Source organism: Thunnus albacares, chromosome 6 (genome assembly GCF_914725855.1).
Source record: "Thunnus albacares chromosome 6, fThuAlb1.1, whole genome shotgun sequence".
In the NCBI taxonomy this organism is placed as follows: Eukaryota; Metazoa; Chordata; class Actinopteri; order Scombriformes; family Scombridae; genus Thunnus; species Thunnus albacares.
The window spans coordinates 21,335,798-21,355,461 of NC_058111.1; the positions used below are offsets into that span (position 1 = coordinate 21,335,798).

At 40.9% G+C, this 19,664-nt stretch overlaps 1 protein-coding gene across 1 annotated transcript in view; it reads left to right on the forward strand.

The window, feature by feature from the left end:
• LOC122983602 (arf-GAP with Rho-GAP domain, ANK repeat and PH domain-containing protein 1-like) overlaps window positions 1-13,241 on the forward strand; it is a 53,960-nt gene extending 40,719 nt beyond the window's left edge. Inside the window, exons 20-34 of the mRNA XM_044353527.1 lie at window positions 84-247; window positions 1,656-1,868; window positions 2,343-2,448; window positions 2,539-2,686; window positions 3,252-3,335; window positions 3,724-3,801; window positions 3,958-4,075; window positions 4,988-5,101; window positions 5,200-5,345; window positions 5,448-5,530; window positions 5,765-5,824; window positions 8,195-8,258; window positions 8,524-8,682; window positions 10,202-10,239; window positions 10,722-13,241. Of these exons, the coding sequence (XP_044209462.1) occupies window positions 84-247; window positions 1,656-1,868; window positions 2,343-2,448; window positions 2,539-2,686; window positions 3,252-3,335; window positions 3,724-3,801; window positions 3,958-4,075; window positions 4,988-5,101; window positions 5,200-5,345; window positions 5,448-5,530; window positions 5,765-5,824; window positions 8,195-8,258; window positions 8,524-8,682; window positions 10,202-10,222 (1,558 nt within the window). The 3' untranslated portion in view covers window positions 10,223-10,239; window positions 10,722-13,241. The remainder of the gene's footprint in view (window positions 1-83; window positions 248-1,655; window positions 1,869-2,342; window positions 2,449-2,538; window positions 2,687-3,251; window positions 3,336-3,723; window positions 3,802-3,957; window positions 4,076-4,987; window positions 5,102-5,199; window positions 5,346-5,447; window positions 5,531-5,764; window positions 5,825-8,194; window positions 8,259-8,523; window positions 8,683-10,201; window positions 10,240-10,721) is intronic.
• The last annotated feature ends 6,423 nt before the right edge of the window (window positions 13,242-19,664 follow it).

Genomic DNA, 19,664 nt, shown 5'->3' on the forward strand with positions numbered 1-19,664 from the left:
CCTGCTCCTTTTCCTTCTCTTTCCTCATTCGTTGACTGTTGTTGTCTCCTTTCTCCGCTCTGTCTCCCTCTCTTCTTTCTCAGGACTCTGTACATAGAGGGAGAAAGAAAGTTGGACTTTGCTGGCTGGAGTGCAGCCATCCAGACAGCAGCAGGGAGTGGAGGAGACACGCTGAGCCAGCAGCAGCTCACAGAAACAGACATACCGGTCATAGTACACAGCTGCATTGGCTACATCACACAGTGCGGTGAGAGAAACTCAGAAGTGGACACAGACAGTGACACAACACAAATACATTTTGAAGAGTCACAGGAGATTACACACAAGCACACACATTTATACACTTTAACTCTCCTGTTCATACGTGCTTGCATTCACATCATATCACAAGAGCTCTTTTATAATCTCTACATTGCTGTATAATGATTTTGATCTTTCTTGTTGTCACTGTTTGTGCAAACTTGGCACTTTGAGTGTGTGTGTGTGTGTGTGTCCTCATGTGACTATAATAGCAGGAGGTCTGGCGCTGGGAGAGACCAACGGACCGCAAGACAACAAAACAACTCTGTTCCACCTCCATTTCTCCCCTCGCTCCCTCCTTGCTGCTTTTCTTTCCCTCTCTTTTGTAGTCTCCTCTTTTATCTCATACTCTTCATTCTTTGTCTTCTGCCCACCTTCTAGCAGCTTTCTTTTTTTTTTTTTTGAGCCCCTTTCTCTCTGTTTGTCCTTTTCCTCTTCTCACTGCTACATTTCCCTTCATTAACTGTATGCACTTGTGTTTCCATATGTGCGTGCGTGCGTGGGAGGCTACATAATGCTGATATACTCTACTTTTCTGTCAGGAATGTTAATCCCTCTGGTCAGCTTTCCGGGAAAACAGTGCAAAATTGTCCTTGTTCTCACCTCCATGTAACATGACACAACTTCTGACATAATCGTCTTTTATGTTGCAATCTAGTGCAGAATTTTTCAAACCTTTCGGGTCCGAAAAATATAATACAGCTGCTTGTCCTGAGCTTTTGATGACTGGAGCCAGATGAAGAACTGTAGGCGTTTGACCTGAGATTTCTGGTCCCAGCCAGAGGTCAAAGTCAGCACTAAGGAAACTACATTGTCAATAGTGTTCTTATTTTATTTAAAACACTTATGTTTAAAACGGGTTTTCACTCACAACTCAGTGCACCAGAAGCAGCTAACAGAAGAATGAGTTAAAAGAAAACAAGCAAGTGTGGATTTTTTTCAAATGACCAGAAACCCTCTAGTTGACAAAACGTGATCTGAATCATTTTAGAAGAACACATACTGAACCATATAAAACTTAATTTTTGGGTAACATTGTGTTGCCTTTTTGGCCACCAATCAGTGATGTCACAGCAGATATTTTGCTGTTTTGCCATATTTTGCCTCCAGCAGTCAGTTGATTTTTTTGAAATAACTCATCTGTATGCCTGAAACTTTCAGCTGCTAGAGAGCAGAAATAATCTGTAAGAACAAAATTATCTATCTATACAGCACATGATCCTTCTGTCAAAGTTGAGATACGGAAATCAAGGCTTCTTACCCAAGAATGGTGTTACAGTTTGTCCTTTTGAAGTCTTACAGTATGTATGTTGTCTGAATTTTTAACTTCATGTTGTGTGTCTGTGTTTATCCAGGCTTGACGTCTGAGGGGATCTATCGTAAGAGCGGTGTGAACTCCCGCGTGGCAGCACTGTGCGACAGATTCCGTCGTGATGCTCGCAGCCTTCGTCTGAGGGAAGGAGAGCACCAGGTAGACGACGTCTCCAACACACTTAAACGCTTCTTCAGGGAGCTGGAAGAAGGACTGTTCACTTCTGAGAATGGAAGCACTTGGCTCAGTACTGCTGGTAAGAAAAAAAGCAAAGTGAGGAAAAAAACACATTTTCCACTTACGCATAGTTGTATCTAACCATGCAAATAATTTTATTTTAATTTAATGAGGTTTGGGCATATTTGCCGCTGAGAGGTGGTGTAGCATCAGTTGCTGGAATCTCAGAACTCAGAACAGTAATTAAGACTGTGGCAATGCTGAATTTTAAACTCCTACAAATGAACTTGTTTACATTACAGTGAATCTCTCTTCAGGAGCTCTTTAACTCAAGCTTTGAATCTCACTTTCCATTTGCTATCTGTGTGTCTTTTGCTTCTCTTATCATCTCTATCCCCCCTGTTACTGATCATTTTTTCACCACCTCTTTCTCACTTTTTGCACTCTTACACTCTCATCCTGTACGTTCCGTCTTCCCTCTTGCCGTTTCATTCCTGCTTCTCCTTATATTTACGCTGTATTCATCATTTTGTCTCTCTGTCTCGTCCTCCAGCCATTCAGGATGAAAATGTGAAAATCTCCCAGTACAAAGTGCTGCTAAACAGACTGCCTCGTGTCAACAAGGCTACACTACAAGCCCTCATCAACCACCTCTACTGGTGAGAAACACACATGCATACATTTACATCCTCTTGTATCTCTTTTATGTCCGTGCGTACATGTGTTTTTTTTCCCTGTGTGTGTTTTAGTGTGCAACGTTTTTCTGAGCTGAACCAGATGAATCTCCATAACCTGGCCATAGTGTTCGGTCCTACACTGTTCCAGACTGACGGGAAAGACTACACTGCCGGCCGCGCCATAGAGGACCTCATACAGCACTACACACTCATCTTTGAGGTCAGACTCACTCCTCACTGTTAGAGAGGGGGGTGATAGGAAGCTGGTGCTAACTCGTTTGAATTTGTATCATTACCATCAAATATAATTAGAGAGTGATCTAAAGTGGTGTCATTTTTTGGTTGTTTGGTAATCAGATTATATTCTTACGGTACTATTTTTTTTTGTTCCTAAAAAGTTTTTTACAGAAAGGGGCGGGAAAAGATTAGGAAAGCCGGGGAGAGAGAGAGAGGGAGGAAATGTCTAATGATGGGGCTGATATCAAGAGTTAAGCATTAAATCCCTGAAGTCTTTGTTAACATTTAGTTCTCATGAAAGATAAACAGCCATCTACAGGAAGCCTTATCTTAACTGCATTATTTGGTTTTGTTTATGAGATTAAAATGCAGCGTTGTGCCAGTGGTATTAGCATCATGATGCTGGTTTAGGAGCAACAATGAGTTGCAGTGGAGATTTCCGCTAAAGATCTAAAGATTGATGTGAGGCTATAATTAAAGTATTATGCCAGCTGATGACTGATTCATTGTTTGTGTGTGTGAATGAATGTGTGTATACTTCTTTGCAGGTGGATGAGCAGCAGCTGAGGAAGCAGCTAGAAGAGATCACCGTTATCATCCAAGTGCGAGAGAAGCTCAACACAAAGTTTCCTGTGAGTTTTAGAAAAACAAATCAAGCTTTAATGGCCTAACCTGTCTTTTGTGTAGATATCTTGCATAATAATGTGCTTCATGTTCTTTATACCACACATGATCTGCTTCATTGTTATGCTTCATGTGCTTCATTCAAGTGTTTACCATAAAAACATACACATTATGTAAAATTTACATACAGAGCAATGTAAGCCTTATAAATCACAGCTTTTCCTTATCTGTATGCTGGTGTTGCATCCATGCTTATGTGCAGGCACATATATGCTGTAGTTACACATGTCTGTATGCCTTTAGTTGTTATTCTAATTCTTCTATATTTCTTTCCGGTCTTTTCTGTGTGTGTGTGTGTGTGTGTGTGTGTGTGTGTGTGTCTACTGGACATTTCAGAGTACTGAACCAGGGGGGCATTTCATCTGTACAGTGTACCTGGAGGAAAAGATGGACACAGCAGAGCAACATGTCAAGGTGACGTGGACTAAATGACACAATATTAATTTACATTTGACATTTTTGGCACCCAGCTCTTCTCTCATGTGGTATAAGTGCTATAGTAAAAACAACATACAATAAATTAGTATGTTGCCAAGCTGAAAACTGTAAAATTGTGCTCTGTGTCCTCAGATCCCCGGTTCCATGACAGCAGCAGAGCTGACATGTGAGGTTTTGGACCGGCGCAACATCCCAGTTAAAGACAAAGAATACTGGAGCTGCTGGGAGGTCAGCGACAAGGAGGAAATGGGTGAGACAGATGGGAAGACAGAGGGAGAAGGGGACGGTAGCTGTCAAACACTAGCTTACATCTCTTCAGTTTTTAAATGAATGCAGATGATGTTCGTTTGTTTGGCCACAAATATGTCTCTATTATTCTGTCTTTATTATGTTCTTCCGTCTACTCTTTCTTCTCCGAGTACAGATTGGCTTCAAAGCAACATAGGTTCACATGACCAAATATAAACTGTGTAAAATTAACATGAAGAAGATGAAAAGAGCCACAGTGAAACAAACACAATGATGCAAAGCTTGTGCGTCACTCAACCTGCAGCCTGACCTAATCACAGTGACACACAAACTCTAGAGGCAAACAGATCATTCTCAGCAATCTGACTGTGTGTGGTGGTTTGTTTTTGTTCCTGGTATGTGGGCCAATTTAGTTCCCCACAAGGAAGCCTGTAGGTCGCTCATCAAATGCCAGTAACACTCAACTCATTTGGCAGCTTTCCCATCATTGGTCAAAATACCAGCTTGCCGGTTTGAGGAAGAGATGAAGAAATGATACTTAGAAAGGAAAGGAAATTACAAGAGCGAAGGGTAGAGCCAAGGGGAATTCTGTCACTCAGTGGTTTACCACAGATTGCATTGCAACAACAAAAAGCATTTTTAGTTTGATATGAAGGCATTAGAGGATATAAGGTGACGTTATTGTGAGCCAAGTCTGCATCTCATCATTCTCTAAAATAGAAACAAAGAAATTTAATAGCTGCAAAAAATATTGTACACTGTGAATCATGTCGTCAAGAGCGTTGTTTGAGAGTGACGCTTCTCAAAAGCTCATGTTTGCTCGTTCTTAAATAACGCTACAGTTCTTCTTCATCATTTAAACAAATGATTTTAAGGTTACTTGAGATTCTGTTCTGTCATGTGTTTCTCTCAGAACGTCCGCTGCACTATCAGGAGCGAGTCTTACCCATCCTTCACTCTTTTGGCACTGACTCCCATCTGCTCATCAAGAAACACCTCGCTATGGAGGCAGTGATCGTCTACCTGGGTAAACACACAAATCAATTGCCAAAATGTTTTTTTCTCTCTAAATCACTGCGTTGCTATGCCTCTGCATTCTTATTAAATCCTCATTCTGCCCTCCAGCCAATAAAGTTGATCCATCCAAACACGGGATGATGAAATTCCGAGAGGAACGAAGCATCCTTGGATTGGGATTGACCACCGGCAGTTTCCATGATCGATATTTCATCCTCAATTCCACCTCTCTGAGAATGTACAAGGAAGTCAGAGTAAGATTAACAGACACAAACACACAAACTCTTTGTCTATTATCAGTCTGCCACAGACTCATTCACTCTGTTCCCATCTTTCTCTCTTCCTCTGTCTGCCAGAGTAACCGCCCAGAACGTGACTGGCCAGTGAAAAATCTGAGAATATACATGGGTATCAAGAAGAAACTCCGTGCCCCCACATGGTGAGTACACTTCTGTAACTTCACTTGCTATTGAGCATGATAATTTAAAAGAATATAATGGCCTAACTTAAATGATTAATTTTCTAATTTTCTTTACCAGCTTTTGGGGACTTATAATCAGAGAGACCACTAGGGGGCAACCTGAGCCCAAAAATCACAATCACTGGCGTACTGACAGTTGTCCTTCTGTTGAAATTTTTTTTTTTTTCTTTCTGTCTCTTTCTCTGTCTGTAGTTGGGGACTGACAGTGGTCTATGAGAGTAAGAAACAAGAGAAGCCAGAGAGACAGCAGTGGTGAGTAGCTGTTAAATGTTGTATGTACATCATGTTGAGCCTCATATACGATACATAACTGTCCTTTACACGTTGTCAGTTTCAACAGGCAACAAGACTGGAAATAATTTGATCCATCTATATCATGGCTATGATTCCCTACTAGTTTACAATGACGTAGAGAGAACTGTGGAATATAAGTTATTTAGTCCTGTCAAATTTGAAGACATTTAAAGCAACATACTACACCACTACGGCTTTCAACTCTCTGCAGTAGTATGTGAACATATTCTAGTCTACTGCTGTCCTTATCACAAGCAGGAACTCACATTTTTCCCTTTGCATGTAAACACAAGCAACTTTTAGAGAGAGCTAGAGGTTTCACTGAGAAAACAGGTCAGATCCCTGTGTGAGAGTTTAGAGAAGAAGGCATATGAAAGGTCGGCTCCACCCAGGAGGGAAACACACATGAGTACACCTGTAGCAACGGCTCTATTTTAATCCAAGTCTGCTCACATATAGAGTACATCCTCCTGTGCAAGTGTGTACGCGTGGATCAGTTGTTTCTGTGTTCATCCATGTACGTGCTCCGTGTGTGTCCGTGTTACAGTAGGCTCTACACCGTCAACAGCAGTAGACATCAGCATTGTTCTTATGGGAGCGCTGTTTTCGTCACGCTTGAGGCAGTATCATCTCTTGGTTACGCTCCGTCGTCGCATCCCTCACGGCGAAAAACACACACCTGAGAGGAAGAAAAACGGAGGGAGGGAAGGGAGTGTGGAAGAAAGATAAAGAAGGAAACGGGAGAAAGCGGAAGGTAGAGAAGCAAAGTGTCACGCTCGAGGGAAGATAATGTATACTGAGTAAGAAATGTTGCATTTACTGCAGGTAAAAGAAAACTTGGTGAGGAGAAGAGCGGCTAGAGATAAAACAGAAAGTGGAAACACGGAAAATATTAATGGATGAAGAAGCTGACTGAACCTCTCCCTCCCAGTCTCACAGTCCTTGCACTTGATGATGCTTAGTTTTATCCTGCTATTGTTCTATCACCTAAAAACGCTTATTAATTTCACTATTTTATCAGCCTAGTCTTGCAGTCGCTGTACCCAATCTCACAGGGACACTGATGAATTTTCAGAATATTATGTCAATTTTATTCTGTGGCTTTGTAGAAACCATAATCTTTTGCAGTTGATAATGTTCTGCATTAGCAGCCCCGTTAATTGCATAGAAAAGTAAAATGCATTGTAGGAGATTACCATGTACTATTACCGTAGGTATGCGTGCAAGAATAGAGTGACTGTCCTCTTTTGAATCCCAACAAGCACTAATGAGCTCTGTTGGCCCTAATGATGGAAACCTGGGAGAGGGAGGAGCTGTGTTTTGTGTATTTGTGTACGTGTGTGTTTGGGTCTCACACTTATCCTACTTTCAGGGGACACATTTCAGACTAAAGACCAGTTAATTGGGGACGGTTTCTCCAATTGGGGACAAAAGCCGTGCCCCCAATTGTGTATGTGTGTGAACTGTTTTGGCATGTGTGGGATATCTCCTGACTGTAGCTAAATTGATATCTGTGGCGTACTCTATTCTGTGGACTGTTTCGTTCTGAACACTGCATGTATCAGTGTTTTGTTGTGTCTCGGGGGAGAGCACTTGAATAATTGTTTAGACGAAATCTGTGCTCATAATAGTGTTAATTGTATAAAGTAAAGTCTATTTATTCAGCACCACAGCATGGCTGATGACTCAGAGGGCTATGCAACGGCAACCTGAGTGGCATAAAATATGCACGCACACACACACACAGACATTACAGAGACACATACACACTCTTCACGGACACAGACTCACACACAAACACAAACGCTGAAGGTCCTAATCAGTGTTTCTCTTTGTTGGGAGTTTAAATTAGGAATCACACTCACGGGGGGCCCTGGTGGCCTAATGGTCAAGGCGCATACCACATAACTGGTTCACACTCCCGGCTGGGGGACCTGTGTTACATGTCATACCCCTCTCTTTCTCTCTCTCTCTCTCTCTCGCCCTACATTTCCTGTCTCTACACTGTCTGTCAAATAAAGGCAAAAAGCCTGAAAAAATAATCTTAAAAAAAAAAAAAAAAAAAATCACACTCACTGTTTACGCTCTTGGCGCTGCCACCGGGTGCCATAAGAGAGAATGTGTCAATTTTAGTTAAGATCTTGCCTACTTCTCTCATTTTCTGGTTCTTTTTTCCACATTTCCCTTATTCTCCAAATACCTCACTGCCTCTCTGTGTTTTTCTCTCTCTCACACACACACACACACACACACACACACACACACATGCACATACAGTACCTCCTGATTTTTATCACACTGTCTCCCTCACCCTCTATTTATTCACAGGTATCTCTGCTGTGACACTCATACAGAAATGAGGGAGTGGTATGCTACTTTTCTCAGTATCCAGGTACGATCACACACACACACACACACACACACACAAATCATGAATCTTGGCATTTTACTGTCTGAGGGTCAAAAATCACTCCTGACCTTAGGAATACATATCTGATAAAAATTAAAAACTCAAGGTTGATTAACAGACTTTGGTCATGTGATAACAGCAGTTTTATAATTTGTCAGCCACAGAAAAGTACAGTAACATGTTTGTCATAGTGTTGAAATGTCACTTTTCTCTCTCTCTCTCTGTCCGTGTCCACTCCTCATCAAAGAACGACGGCAACGTGTGGCCTCAGGACGGACTCCAGCAGACGCGGAGTGCCCGCGTGTTGCCGGATACGCGTCATGGTAACGTGTCACTGATACCGCTGCGTGGCAGTGAGAATGAGATGCGGAACAGCGTAGCAGCTTTCAGCCAAGACGCACTTGCTGTGAGTCAACCTACCAATCACTGGGACTAATCTAGGACACCCTGGCAGCTCAATCTGAAGCTGCTGGCTAATCAGAGACATTCATGCTGAACAGGGGGTCCAAACCCTCAACCTTGATCCTCACCATCAGAAGAAATCTGCACAGATCTTGTGCCAGTTGTGTAACATGTACTTTACATTTGGAGGCCAGAACTCAGAGTTCTACTTACATTTTAAATATTTAAGATATAAGATCGTGCATGAAAAACTCTACATCAATCTCGTAAAAAAACATGCACACTCAGTGGTCTTTCAATATTTATATTTCTTTTTTGTTATTCCCTCCTGAAGGACAAGAGTTGGGGGTTACACCTGTGCAGGATCAATAATCTCTGTTCTGTGATTTATCTTTGATTTAATGATCATGGGTCTGGATTCTTAAATTGTGGGTTTAGACCAAAAATAGACTAAGAGGCTTCTTTGTGAGACACAAGTGTGTGTTTTCATGAGGCTGGATTCCAGGAGACGAGAATAAATTACTAATTTGTGTCAGGGTCTAAAAATGTTTTAAGAATCCAGACAATGTGGAGAGGAGCAGACTGCAGCATCTTCATATTTCAAATGGTTTGAACCAGAGTCACAACACGAGTTATTCTGGTAAGGCTTTGCCAAAGCTTGCTTCACAACACCAAAAAAACAAGAGAAACAAAGAATAACACATCTGAATGGAACTCACGCCTGAAGGCAAACTATGGCTAACAGTGTGTTTCACAGCACTGCTGCCATATCAGCTCACAGAGTTGTATACTTGGCAAGAATTTGACAAACATAATCACTGTAGGTTAGTTGGACTGCATTTCAAACGCACTGACATCGGACCAGACCTGTACAACAACATCATCATCACCCCCCTCCATCTGTTCCCTTATTTTCATAGAAAAACGGAGTGCAGCAATCCAAAATAATTCACTCAGCACTCAGTCTTTGTACTGCGGGACCAGATGTCCACAATATGCTGATGCAGTTGTCTCCTCCTGTTGTTTGTAGCCGTCACACACCTCTCATTAGTTTGCAGCAGACTGCAGCAGCACATAAGAATTCACCTCAGTCTGCTGTTACTTCCATTGGCAATAACAATGATTTCAGGGTTGCTGTGTTGTTGCCTTCCAGATATGTTTTTTTTTATTGATTCTCGTATGTTGAGAGTATTGACTTGATAACATTTTTGTTGAGAGTGTGAGAGGAAGTGTGATTGCTTTGGTGATGGGGCCGCAGCAGCAGAAGCGGGATTTATGCAGGATGTTTGTGTATGTGGAGGTGGGAGAGAGAGAGAAGTTCACTGCATGTTGATACGTCCAAAAAATAAATGGATATGGAACACTGACGATTTATGTCAGTGTGTGTGTGTTTGCTTGTATGTATGAGACAACTCAAGACACATTCTTCATAACCAATCTTCAGTCCATCACTATCTTCATCCCCCAGTTTCTCCAACTGTCTCTCTCCCTGTATTATAACCTCTCTGTTGTTTATCTTTCAGCTCTTTAGAGATGTTCGGTAATGGTTGCTGTAAGGAAGGTAAGACAGTTTCACTCTCGGATTAGTTTTAGGTTAGAAACTCACAATTTCTACATGTAGTTTTCAATGAATTTTGAAAAATACGTCAGTCAGTTTAAATATGGGAAAATATTGCTTCATCAAGCACAACGTTTTCATGCGGACAGTGAAGTGCATCCTGAAATTGACATTATCGCTCGGTTTAAGCTGCCCTGGTGGTTTATCTACCAGGCCTCATCTCAGGCTACATATCTGTGTTTATCGGCTCTCTTGACTGCTGCTTATTGAGTCCACATCTTGCGAGCAGCCTCATATCTGGTTGCCATGGCTCCGAGACACTCGTAGTCTGGATGAAAATTTGAAACTTGACCTTAGGAAGGCTGCATGTTGGTTTCACTAAGTGAAAATACAAACTTATACAAGTTATATGCATACAGTAACAAGTTTAGGATCTGAACACTCTGATGTGAACACTAACCCTCTGGATGTCTTGTCTTTTAAAGGACAGATGGTCAGCCTCATCAGACGCCCTCTCAACATTCCAGTAACATCATCATTGTGCGACTGTACGGACCAGAATGACGGACTCTGAGACACTTTTGAATATGAACTGGACCAAAAACTAAACAAGATCACTTGTAAAATACGAGCTACACTGGTTTTCCCGCACAATTGAATTTTACTTGACTCGATGTACATAAAAAACGAAAAAGAGACAGTTTGATGGACTACAATCACCATGAAGATTTCCTCAATCGCTTCCAGCTCAATGTGCGCTCAACACTCCACTGTTACATTGGTCAGTGGCATTTACTGCATTGCATTATGGGACAGAAGCATGAAATACATGCTGCAGAGAAACCTTTAATCCTATATTGTGTTTGTTTTCAGAAAGGACTTAGGTTATTCTAAGGCACTAGCACTGAGTGCTTAGAAAGTCTTTTTTTTATAGAAAATAGAAGTTTATTGACATGCAGTTGTTGCTGATTCTGATTTATATTTTTGTGATGTTTTTAGCTCTCTCTCTCTGTACTATTGCTCACAGACGAATTGTCGGGAAAATCCTTCAGTTCAAAATGTAATAATTGCTATTGTAAGCAAAGCTGATGTCATAGGAGGCAGTCTCCTGATTTGGACGCAGAGAAATGTCAGGTGATGGATCGGTGTCTGTTACACCGCAGGGCATTTGCCAGTAATGTGCAAAACCTTGCTCAGAGTTGCATATTTGTCAATTTGTCTGCACAAATGAGTCAGAGTGTGCATACAGTATGTGTGTGACTGTGTGTTTGGACAAGTTGTATGTGTGTCTTTTGAAAAGTGGATGAAGGAGGGGCATGTGCTGAAAAACATTTCTTTTCTTAAAATAAAAAGAAGAAAGTCGCAGGTCAGGACAAAATGGTTTTTGTCATAATATGTGATAAAATAAGAGAAGTACTTAATTTATCATTATCTTTCATTCTGAGTGCACCTTAAGTAGGTCACATTGCAAACCGCATTTACGTATTCAAAACAATGTCTTCGCCTTATCAGTAGTCTCGTCTGTCCCACTGCTCTTTGTTTAAGCTCTGTCTCTTCATCCTGTTCTCCCACAATCCTCAGCACTGCCTCGTCTCTGTAGGCCCTTTACTAAAGTGAAGCACAGGTGATAGTCTGAGGTGGTTTACAGTGCATGGGCAGAGATTTACCAACAGTGTTTAGGGAGTTTTGGATTTTGAATGACTTGCATTGGAATAACCTTATTTGTCAAAGACAGGGGAACAGTATTTGGTGAGCACTGAAACAACATCAACTTTTAGTGTGTTATCATCTTTCATAATTGTTTCTAGTTTAAACCCAAAAATGTATATTTTGTCTAAAGGAAATTCATAAAACAATCTATGTTAACTGTATTAAACTGTCGAAAACCAGCTGCACTGGACTGCCGATCTCACTATCTTGTAATGCTACCTGTACTGTTGTAAAGATTTCTTATTTATTTTGACAGCAGAGGACGCTAGATGCTGCGCTGTAGAACATGTTTGCTCTACTGGTGAGACATTAAGATGTTCAGCTAAATGTTTTTAATACCTTTTGGCACAGAGCTTGTAAAAATGTGTATTGTGTGTATTGTGTGTGTGTATTGTGTGTGTGTGTGTGTGTGTGTGTGTGTGTGTGTGTGTGTGTGTGTGTGTGTAGCTGCCCAACAGCCCAGACCTCAGCAGGAGTTGGGAGAAGTCTCCACTGTGTAGTATCGTAATTACAGTGCCTATAAAAAGTATTCATACTACGTCTCTGACATTTTATCGTTTTACAACATTTATCACAGTGGATGTACAGTTCGTAGGCATTCTTGACGCTGGTAATTGGAAAAAAGACTCTTCAAAGAGAAAAATATCTACAAATTGAAGTTGCTGGCATAAATTTTCGCCCCTTAATGTCCATGAGCTCACCATCAACTCCTCTCATCTTCAACTCTTCTCCTGTAGCTCCTTCAGTGTCTACTGGCCTCTTGGGGGTCTTACTCAACAGTGTTCTTCTCACTCTGCTCAAGGCAAATTTACAGCTGTGCCATATTCTGTCCAATTTTTAAAGAGGGACGTTACCACACTCAGAAGTATGTTTAGTTTCTGAGAAATTGTCTTGTATGATTTCCCTGATTGGCTCTTTTTTGTAAACTTGTCACAGAAAGCTTTTAAATGTTCCTTTTTGTTTTTACAGCTTCTGCCCGGAAACAGACAAACTGTTGGACCCTCCAGATTCAAGTGTATTTAACTTGAAATGACACGTGACCTCCATCTAACTTATTATGCGACTTCTGAAAACAATTGGTTGCAACAGTGATAAAGTGGATGAATACTTTTTGTTTATTATGTTAATCATGGTCAAAAAGTCCTAATTACATCCATTGTGATTCAATGTAAAACATAAAAAGTCCAACAAGTGGTGGTGAATATTTCACATACGCAGTGTATGCTTTCTCTACTGTCTCCTCTGCATTTAACTGATTTTTGCATCTCTGAAACTCTAATAAACACATTCAGCTAGTTGTGTGTTGTGTGTCTCTGAACATGGATATAATTATGTAACAGACAGAGTTCCTTTAACTCTCAAAAAAGGTTAATGTCCTCCGGCTCTGCTTTTCCTCTTGGTGATCCACTTGTTTTTCTTCACTGCTTTTATGAAATGTATGTACAAACACACAGCCAATCTCATATCTGCCCAACAGGATAACTGTGAAAAAAATAATCTTGGTTGCAAACACGCACACATTACACGTGTACATACACTGTAAACACAAATATATAAGGACAGAAACTTTTGCTTGGCCTGCGGGTTTCATGACAATGTCATGCTGCAGCCATAATGGAAGCCTATAGATGTGCTCAGAGGAAAAATGTCAGGAGTGTGTGGGAGGGTACAGTGATCATAGGGTGGGCCCTTAGGAGGTTTCCTGTGTGTGTGTGTGTGTGTGTGTGTGTGTGTGTGTGTACACGTTTTTGTTACCTCTTGGGGACCTTTCCCAGTATAAACACCAACCTTGTTGGGACCAGTAGTCTTCATGGGGACCAAAGCCTGGTCCTAATGAGGTTAAAAGTAATTTCTGAGGTCCTGGTTAAAGTTAGGGGTAAGGTTTGAATTAAGGTTAGGTTTAGGGTTTGAGTTAGACTGTCCACAATGAATGGAAGTCAATGTAATGTCCCAACAAGGATAGCTGCACAAACGTGTGTGTGTGAGTGAGTGAGTCATGGTGTCCACCAGCTCTCCGCTCTTTCTTCTAAGCAGAGCTGACACATCAGGGTCACTCTGTACCTCGAGACACACACCGGAGAGCCCCGCGAGGGACTCACACAGGAGACCTTCACTATACCGTTCACACACACACACACACAGGACACCCAAAGGGGAAGAACACGCACACAGGAGGATGCTTAAACATACTCGCACGTCCAGTAAAATGGCCTTTATATAGGTCATAGCAGCAGTTGCATAAAGCAGAAGGATGGAGACAGATGAGTGGTTCAGAGAAGGTGCACGAATGGAAGACAGAGATAAACTCAAAACTAAGGAAATGAGCTTCAGGAGAGGACCTATAGCGTAGCGGGGCGCCCCAACTGCCAGGACCTGAGCCCACCTGCCAGCTCCCAAAAATAAAATGTAAACTTTCATTAAGCACAGTATGGCAGCAATCCTGAAACAGGCAAACAATGTGAGGGACGACAGTGTCCTGCAGATATCTGGACATGCACCTGTGTGAGCCAATTTCCTTCTTTTCCACTCAGAGCACACGACAAGAAGAGCAGCGTGAGAGAGTGACTCTTAAATTGGCTTTCACTGCATGCTGGGCTGCATCAGAGGACATGGTAGCTCCTGAACCGAGGCAGCAGTGAATAAGCTTTGAGGATTTGAGTCCACAATGACAGAATTTCTGTCAACATTTGTTTAAAAGTACTCTCTGATTTTGTTGTGGTGCATAATAGAGTCCCCAAAAAGTCCTCAGACTGGCTGAAGAAAACCCATCTGAGATACATAACATGTCACACTTAACAGGAACTTAATATGATAAAAGAAATAGAAACCCCTATAAAATGTTCTATCATGATATATTTAAGCATTATTATTATTATATCATTAGATAAATGTTTAATGTTGAAATTGTTATCTACTGAATGAGACCGGATTCTATGCTAATTTTATGACTGTAGTTTATATTATAATGAGCAAAATATTAGGAACATCTACAACACTGTCACAATAATATGCATCCTCAAAAATGACCACAGAACTGAGTCGACACACAGATGACTAAACTAAAGCAGGAACATTAATAAGAAAGATAATTGGTTTGCAGTTCCATTTGCATTAAATTGTCATTTCCCACTCGCTTTATTCTAATCACAAGTTTTAGCATAAGATAAGAGTTCAGACTGGATAGTACAGCAGCTAATACAGCACTAACATCATTAATTTGAGTGTCTTTTTAAAACTCAGCTAGTGTAGCAGGTTCAGTTTTCAAACAGAACTGGGAGAAAACTCAATGGGTTTGGGGGTGTTTTGGCCGCCAGTGCTGTTATTTAATCAGGGAGCAAATCTTTGTGGGATCTGATGGAGCCAGTGAATTTCCACTCGACTTGCCACTTTGAATTTGGGTTAATTTATCTCAAGACATGTTTGGAAATGGCCTGCGCAGTTCATCAACCGTTGATTTGAATAACAAATCAATTCAGCTTTAGAAGTTTAAAAATGGACCCACATGCAGCTTTAAAAGGGAAAGAGATGGGATAAACGGCTCCGCAAATGGTCGTCTGTTTTTGTCTAGAAACCAGACTGATGTGTTTGCTGGATCTTTGCCAGCTTAGTATTTATATCATCAGATGACATTTTTAAAATTTTATTCACATGATAACCGTTTTTGTCTGGTTAACTTCCTCTCTTCCCAATAACGGGAAACATTTTCTACTGTAATTTTGTACAAGAGAGGCTCCAAAAATGGAAGTTTGATTTGATTTCCCTCTTGAAAGTAATACAGTGCTGTTTAAAGGAAACGTTTCCCTGACCTGCTCCACAACAGCAAGGGTTTAACTGTTTTCATAGCCCATTAATCCTGCATGGGTTTTAACCTGTGCACACATTTAGGCATCATGCTCAGTGCCCTTCATTGCACCTTCTTCATTCACCTGCAGTGTGTAACTACATGGGGCATCAGTCCAGATCTGGATAATTACACTGCTCCCTGCCCTCACTCACTCTGCCAGAACCTGCTGTGTAAAACTTTCTAAATCCACCACTGATGAGCTTTAGTCAGGCTTTGCAGGTACAATCGATTGAACTTGTTTGTTCACTTTGTATTCATAATACATTTTCTCCTCACAAAATCCGTTCTGCCTCCAAAACCCTCATCTCTTGTCTTTTGTTGTCAAGGAAACCAAGCAAGCAAGTAAGCACCGCTCACATCAAAGTGTCGGTCCTTGCAGCTTTTTGACTATAAAAAGCACTGCTATCAGAGGTCATATTGTATTTTATTTAATGTTACACTTACTTACTATATTGCTTCTTTTTCTACTAGATTAGTAGGCTGTGCTTGTGGGTGTCGTGCTGTCAGGGAGATTGAAAGCGTGTGAAGAGACGTGTGCAGGTGAGAGGGGACGTACATCGACCTTCTGCTGAGCTTTTTGTTCTTTGTCATGTACTGGATCCTTGAATAACTTGTAATTTAGATTAAGATAATGAGACATGAGGGATTAAAAAGTCAAAGCCACTCAGAACTTATTTTGGTAGCTCATGCAGAAACAGCAAGTGACCCTGTAGCAAAACTGAAAGTAAAATCTTCCCTAAAAGCAATATTATAGAGCTTTTTTTTTTAGTTATTATGATGACACAGCATGATTTTCATTGTGTTGCTGACTGCTGTATGAAAAATGCTACTGAACTCTAAATGTCTCATGTGTGAGTCATGGTTTTCTGGCCTGTCGGGTACACTGCCTATCACTGTGATTGAGGTGAATGTTCCTTTCACCTCAGTTAAAGGGTTTTGAGAATTTAGAGGAAGGTTAGGGAGACACTGTTTTTTTAGGCTGCTGCTGTCAGTACCGAAGAGAACGTCTTAACAAGATAGATCCTGATGGCAAGAAGATAAACAGCAGCCACTGGAGAGACGAGAGAGGAGGGAGTTCATCCCGAGAGACTTTGCAGCTAGTCAACAAAATCCACAAATGAGCGAAATTATGTTTAAATCCAACTTTAATTACTGATGAAGCAGATCATTTTTGAACATTATTTGAATTTAACATGTTTACCCATCAAACACACAGTTAGCCTGCAGCATGTTTATTTACACTGTTGATACTCATATCTAAATTAATCCAAAATTGATTAAAATGGCAAATTTGTGGATGGTTTTTTTTCTCATTTCCTACCATTTGAATTATGTCATCACTGCTTGAATCTACTTTTTATTCTGAATGGATAGTTAGATATAGCGATGCAGGCAGGAGGAGATGTACAGTCACAAAGGTTTCTGTTTGGAATTGAATCAGGAACATTGTGGTTATATGTGTCTATATATGCGACCGGGATGTCCGGCTTGACACTGAGTAATAATCACATCACAAAGTGTCCAGTCATCAAATAAACAGACAAAAATATCCTGCTTTCAAAGTCAAGAGTTAACTTTGCAACTCAAATTTTACAGTAAGCCAAAATTTGTGACGACCCCCTTTTTTTAAATTGAGCAATCATAAGTCATAGATGTCGAACTGTCCATTTAGTAGCTACTCTGAAGCCTTTTATCACATCGAATGATCAAATTTTAACTGCCCTGTGAACTTTAAAGGATGGGTTCACAATTTTTTGTCTGTCATGAAACAACAGTCAGAAGCCCAAATGAACATTGAAACATGATTTTCTTGCTGTAATCATTCCTCCTGCTCATACTGACCATCAGAAAATCCCTTCATAAAGCACTTACAATGTAAGTGATGGGGGACAAAATCCACAGTCCTCCCTCTGTGCAAAAATGGATTTCAAAGTTAATCTGAAGCTAATATGAAGCTTCAGCTGTCCAAATGAGTCAAATCAAGTAGATACTTTTCAATGTTAGTCTTTTTAGTGTCAAAGTCCCTCTTTTTGTTACTATACTTCCACCGCAGCTCAACAGGGAAACACAAAAAGAGGGAATTTGATGCTAAAAAGACTAAATGTGGCAGATATCCACTTGATATAACTAACTCAGTCTGCTGAAGCCTCATATAAGTTTCACATCAACTTTAAATTTATTTTTGCTCAAAATGACTGTGTGGACACACTGTGGATTTTTGCCTCCATTACTTACATTGAAAGCACATTTAAAGGGGATCTTTGAATAGTCAGTACGAACATGATTACAGCGAGGAAAACCTCTTTCACTGTTCATATGGACACCTGACTGTTGTTTAAAGACAGACTTGAAAAATTGTGAACCTGTCCTTTAAAACGAATGTAATTTATTAAAACCAAAGTCAACACAAACAAACAATAGGGTGGGCAGGTCAGCGTCATCAGCCATGACAAGCCATGTATGGATGTGTGGGTAATGTGCTGTGGAGGTGTTGCAGGTGCAAAAGCAAGAAAAAGCTGATGCAGAGAGGATTCTGGCTGTAGTAAAGGGAGAGAAAGATTGAGCACATGAGCCAGCTTTTATATCCTGGAAGTCCCAGGTGAACCAGATCACACTGATGACCTTCCACTGTCTGCCAATTCAGAATCAATCAGAACAAACTAATGATGACTGTAATCTATAACATGGCTTTCAATATAACAAGAGACTGCATTCAGAGTCTATAAAAATGTGTTTTAATTCTTCATCCACATGCAGCATCTGATGTGAAAATCTTGCAGAAGAATCTTAAATCTCAGAATAGCCCATATTTCCAGTAATTTTTAGGTCTCTGAGCAGCGACAGTGAACCTTGTGCTCTCTGACTATTATGTAGAAATGTAGAGTACATACACCTTCTTTGAGGGTTACAGAAATCTTAAAGAAGTGTGACAAAAGCACACAGCTACAGAATGAGGCATGAAGTGATGTAAGCGTGTTTTTTTCCTTTGATACTAAAATAAAAAGAATATACGCTGCTCTCCTTATTCTACTCTGTACCCTCAGTTGTTGTTTACAGCTCCCAGGTGTGTGTTTGTGTGTGTAGCCCTTGTTATCCCCGAAGCCCCTTCAGCAGGCTGCGACTGGAAATGAAAATGGAGTTTGAGTGAACTTGTGTGATCCTAAGAGGGCTCTGCAGCGCCGTGCGGAGCATCTCTCAGCTGGATGCAGTTCATCTGAACAGTTTCCTTTCATACATTTCATTAACACCTTGTCTACAGTCACCTCCAGCTGACTGGAAAACACACAAACTCTCATATACTTACACACACACACACACACACAGACACTTCCTGAGTCCTGCAGCACTTCTTCAGTTCCTCAGCCATCATGCTTCACTGCGTCTGATTACCGCTCTCCAGCCCCTCCCTTCAAGTTTATCACCAAATACTGGTCCTTGGAAAAAAAAAAGGGAAAAAGGCCCTTCTCCCCGTCCCCATGGCAACCACTCTCCTCTTCTCCTTTCTGCACAATCAATCAGACAATGACTGTCTATCGGAGAGGTACAGGAACCAAATATCACTTTCAAGGGTTTGGTGTACAGGCTATTTTTGGTTATTACGGTATTACTTCTGCCTGTCCTCCATCTTCTCCTGTGTTTGCTTTCTTTCTGCTTGCTCCTTAGTCACCTCTAACTGAGAAAAACAGATCATAGAGTGCATGCCACCAACATAAAAAGTCCTGATCATTACGCTGAGAACGTGTGGCTATCCTTGTCTTTTACTAATGATACGTGAACTTTCTGCGATTTATTCTGACTGTGTGCTGTGTGCTTTTGACTGTTGCAGCTTTTGATATTAACAATTCAAATGGATAGTTTGTTTGCTTTCTCACCA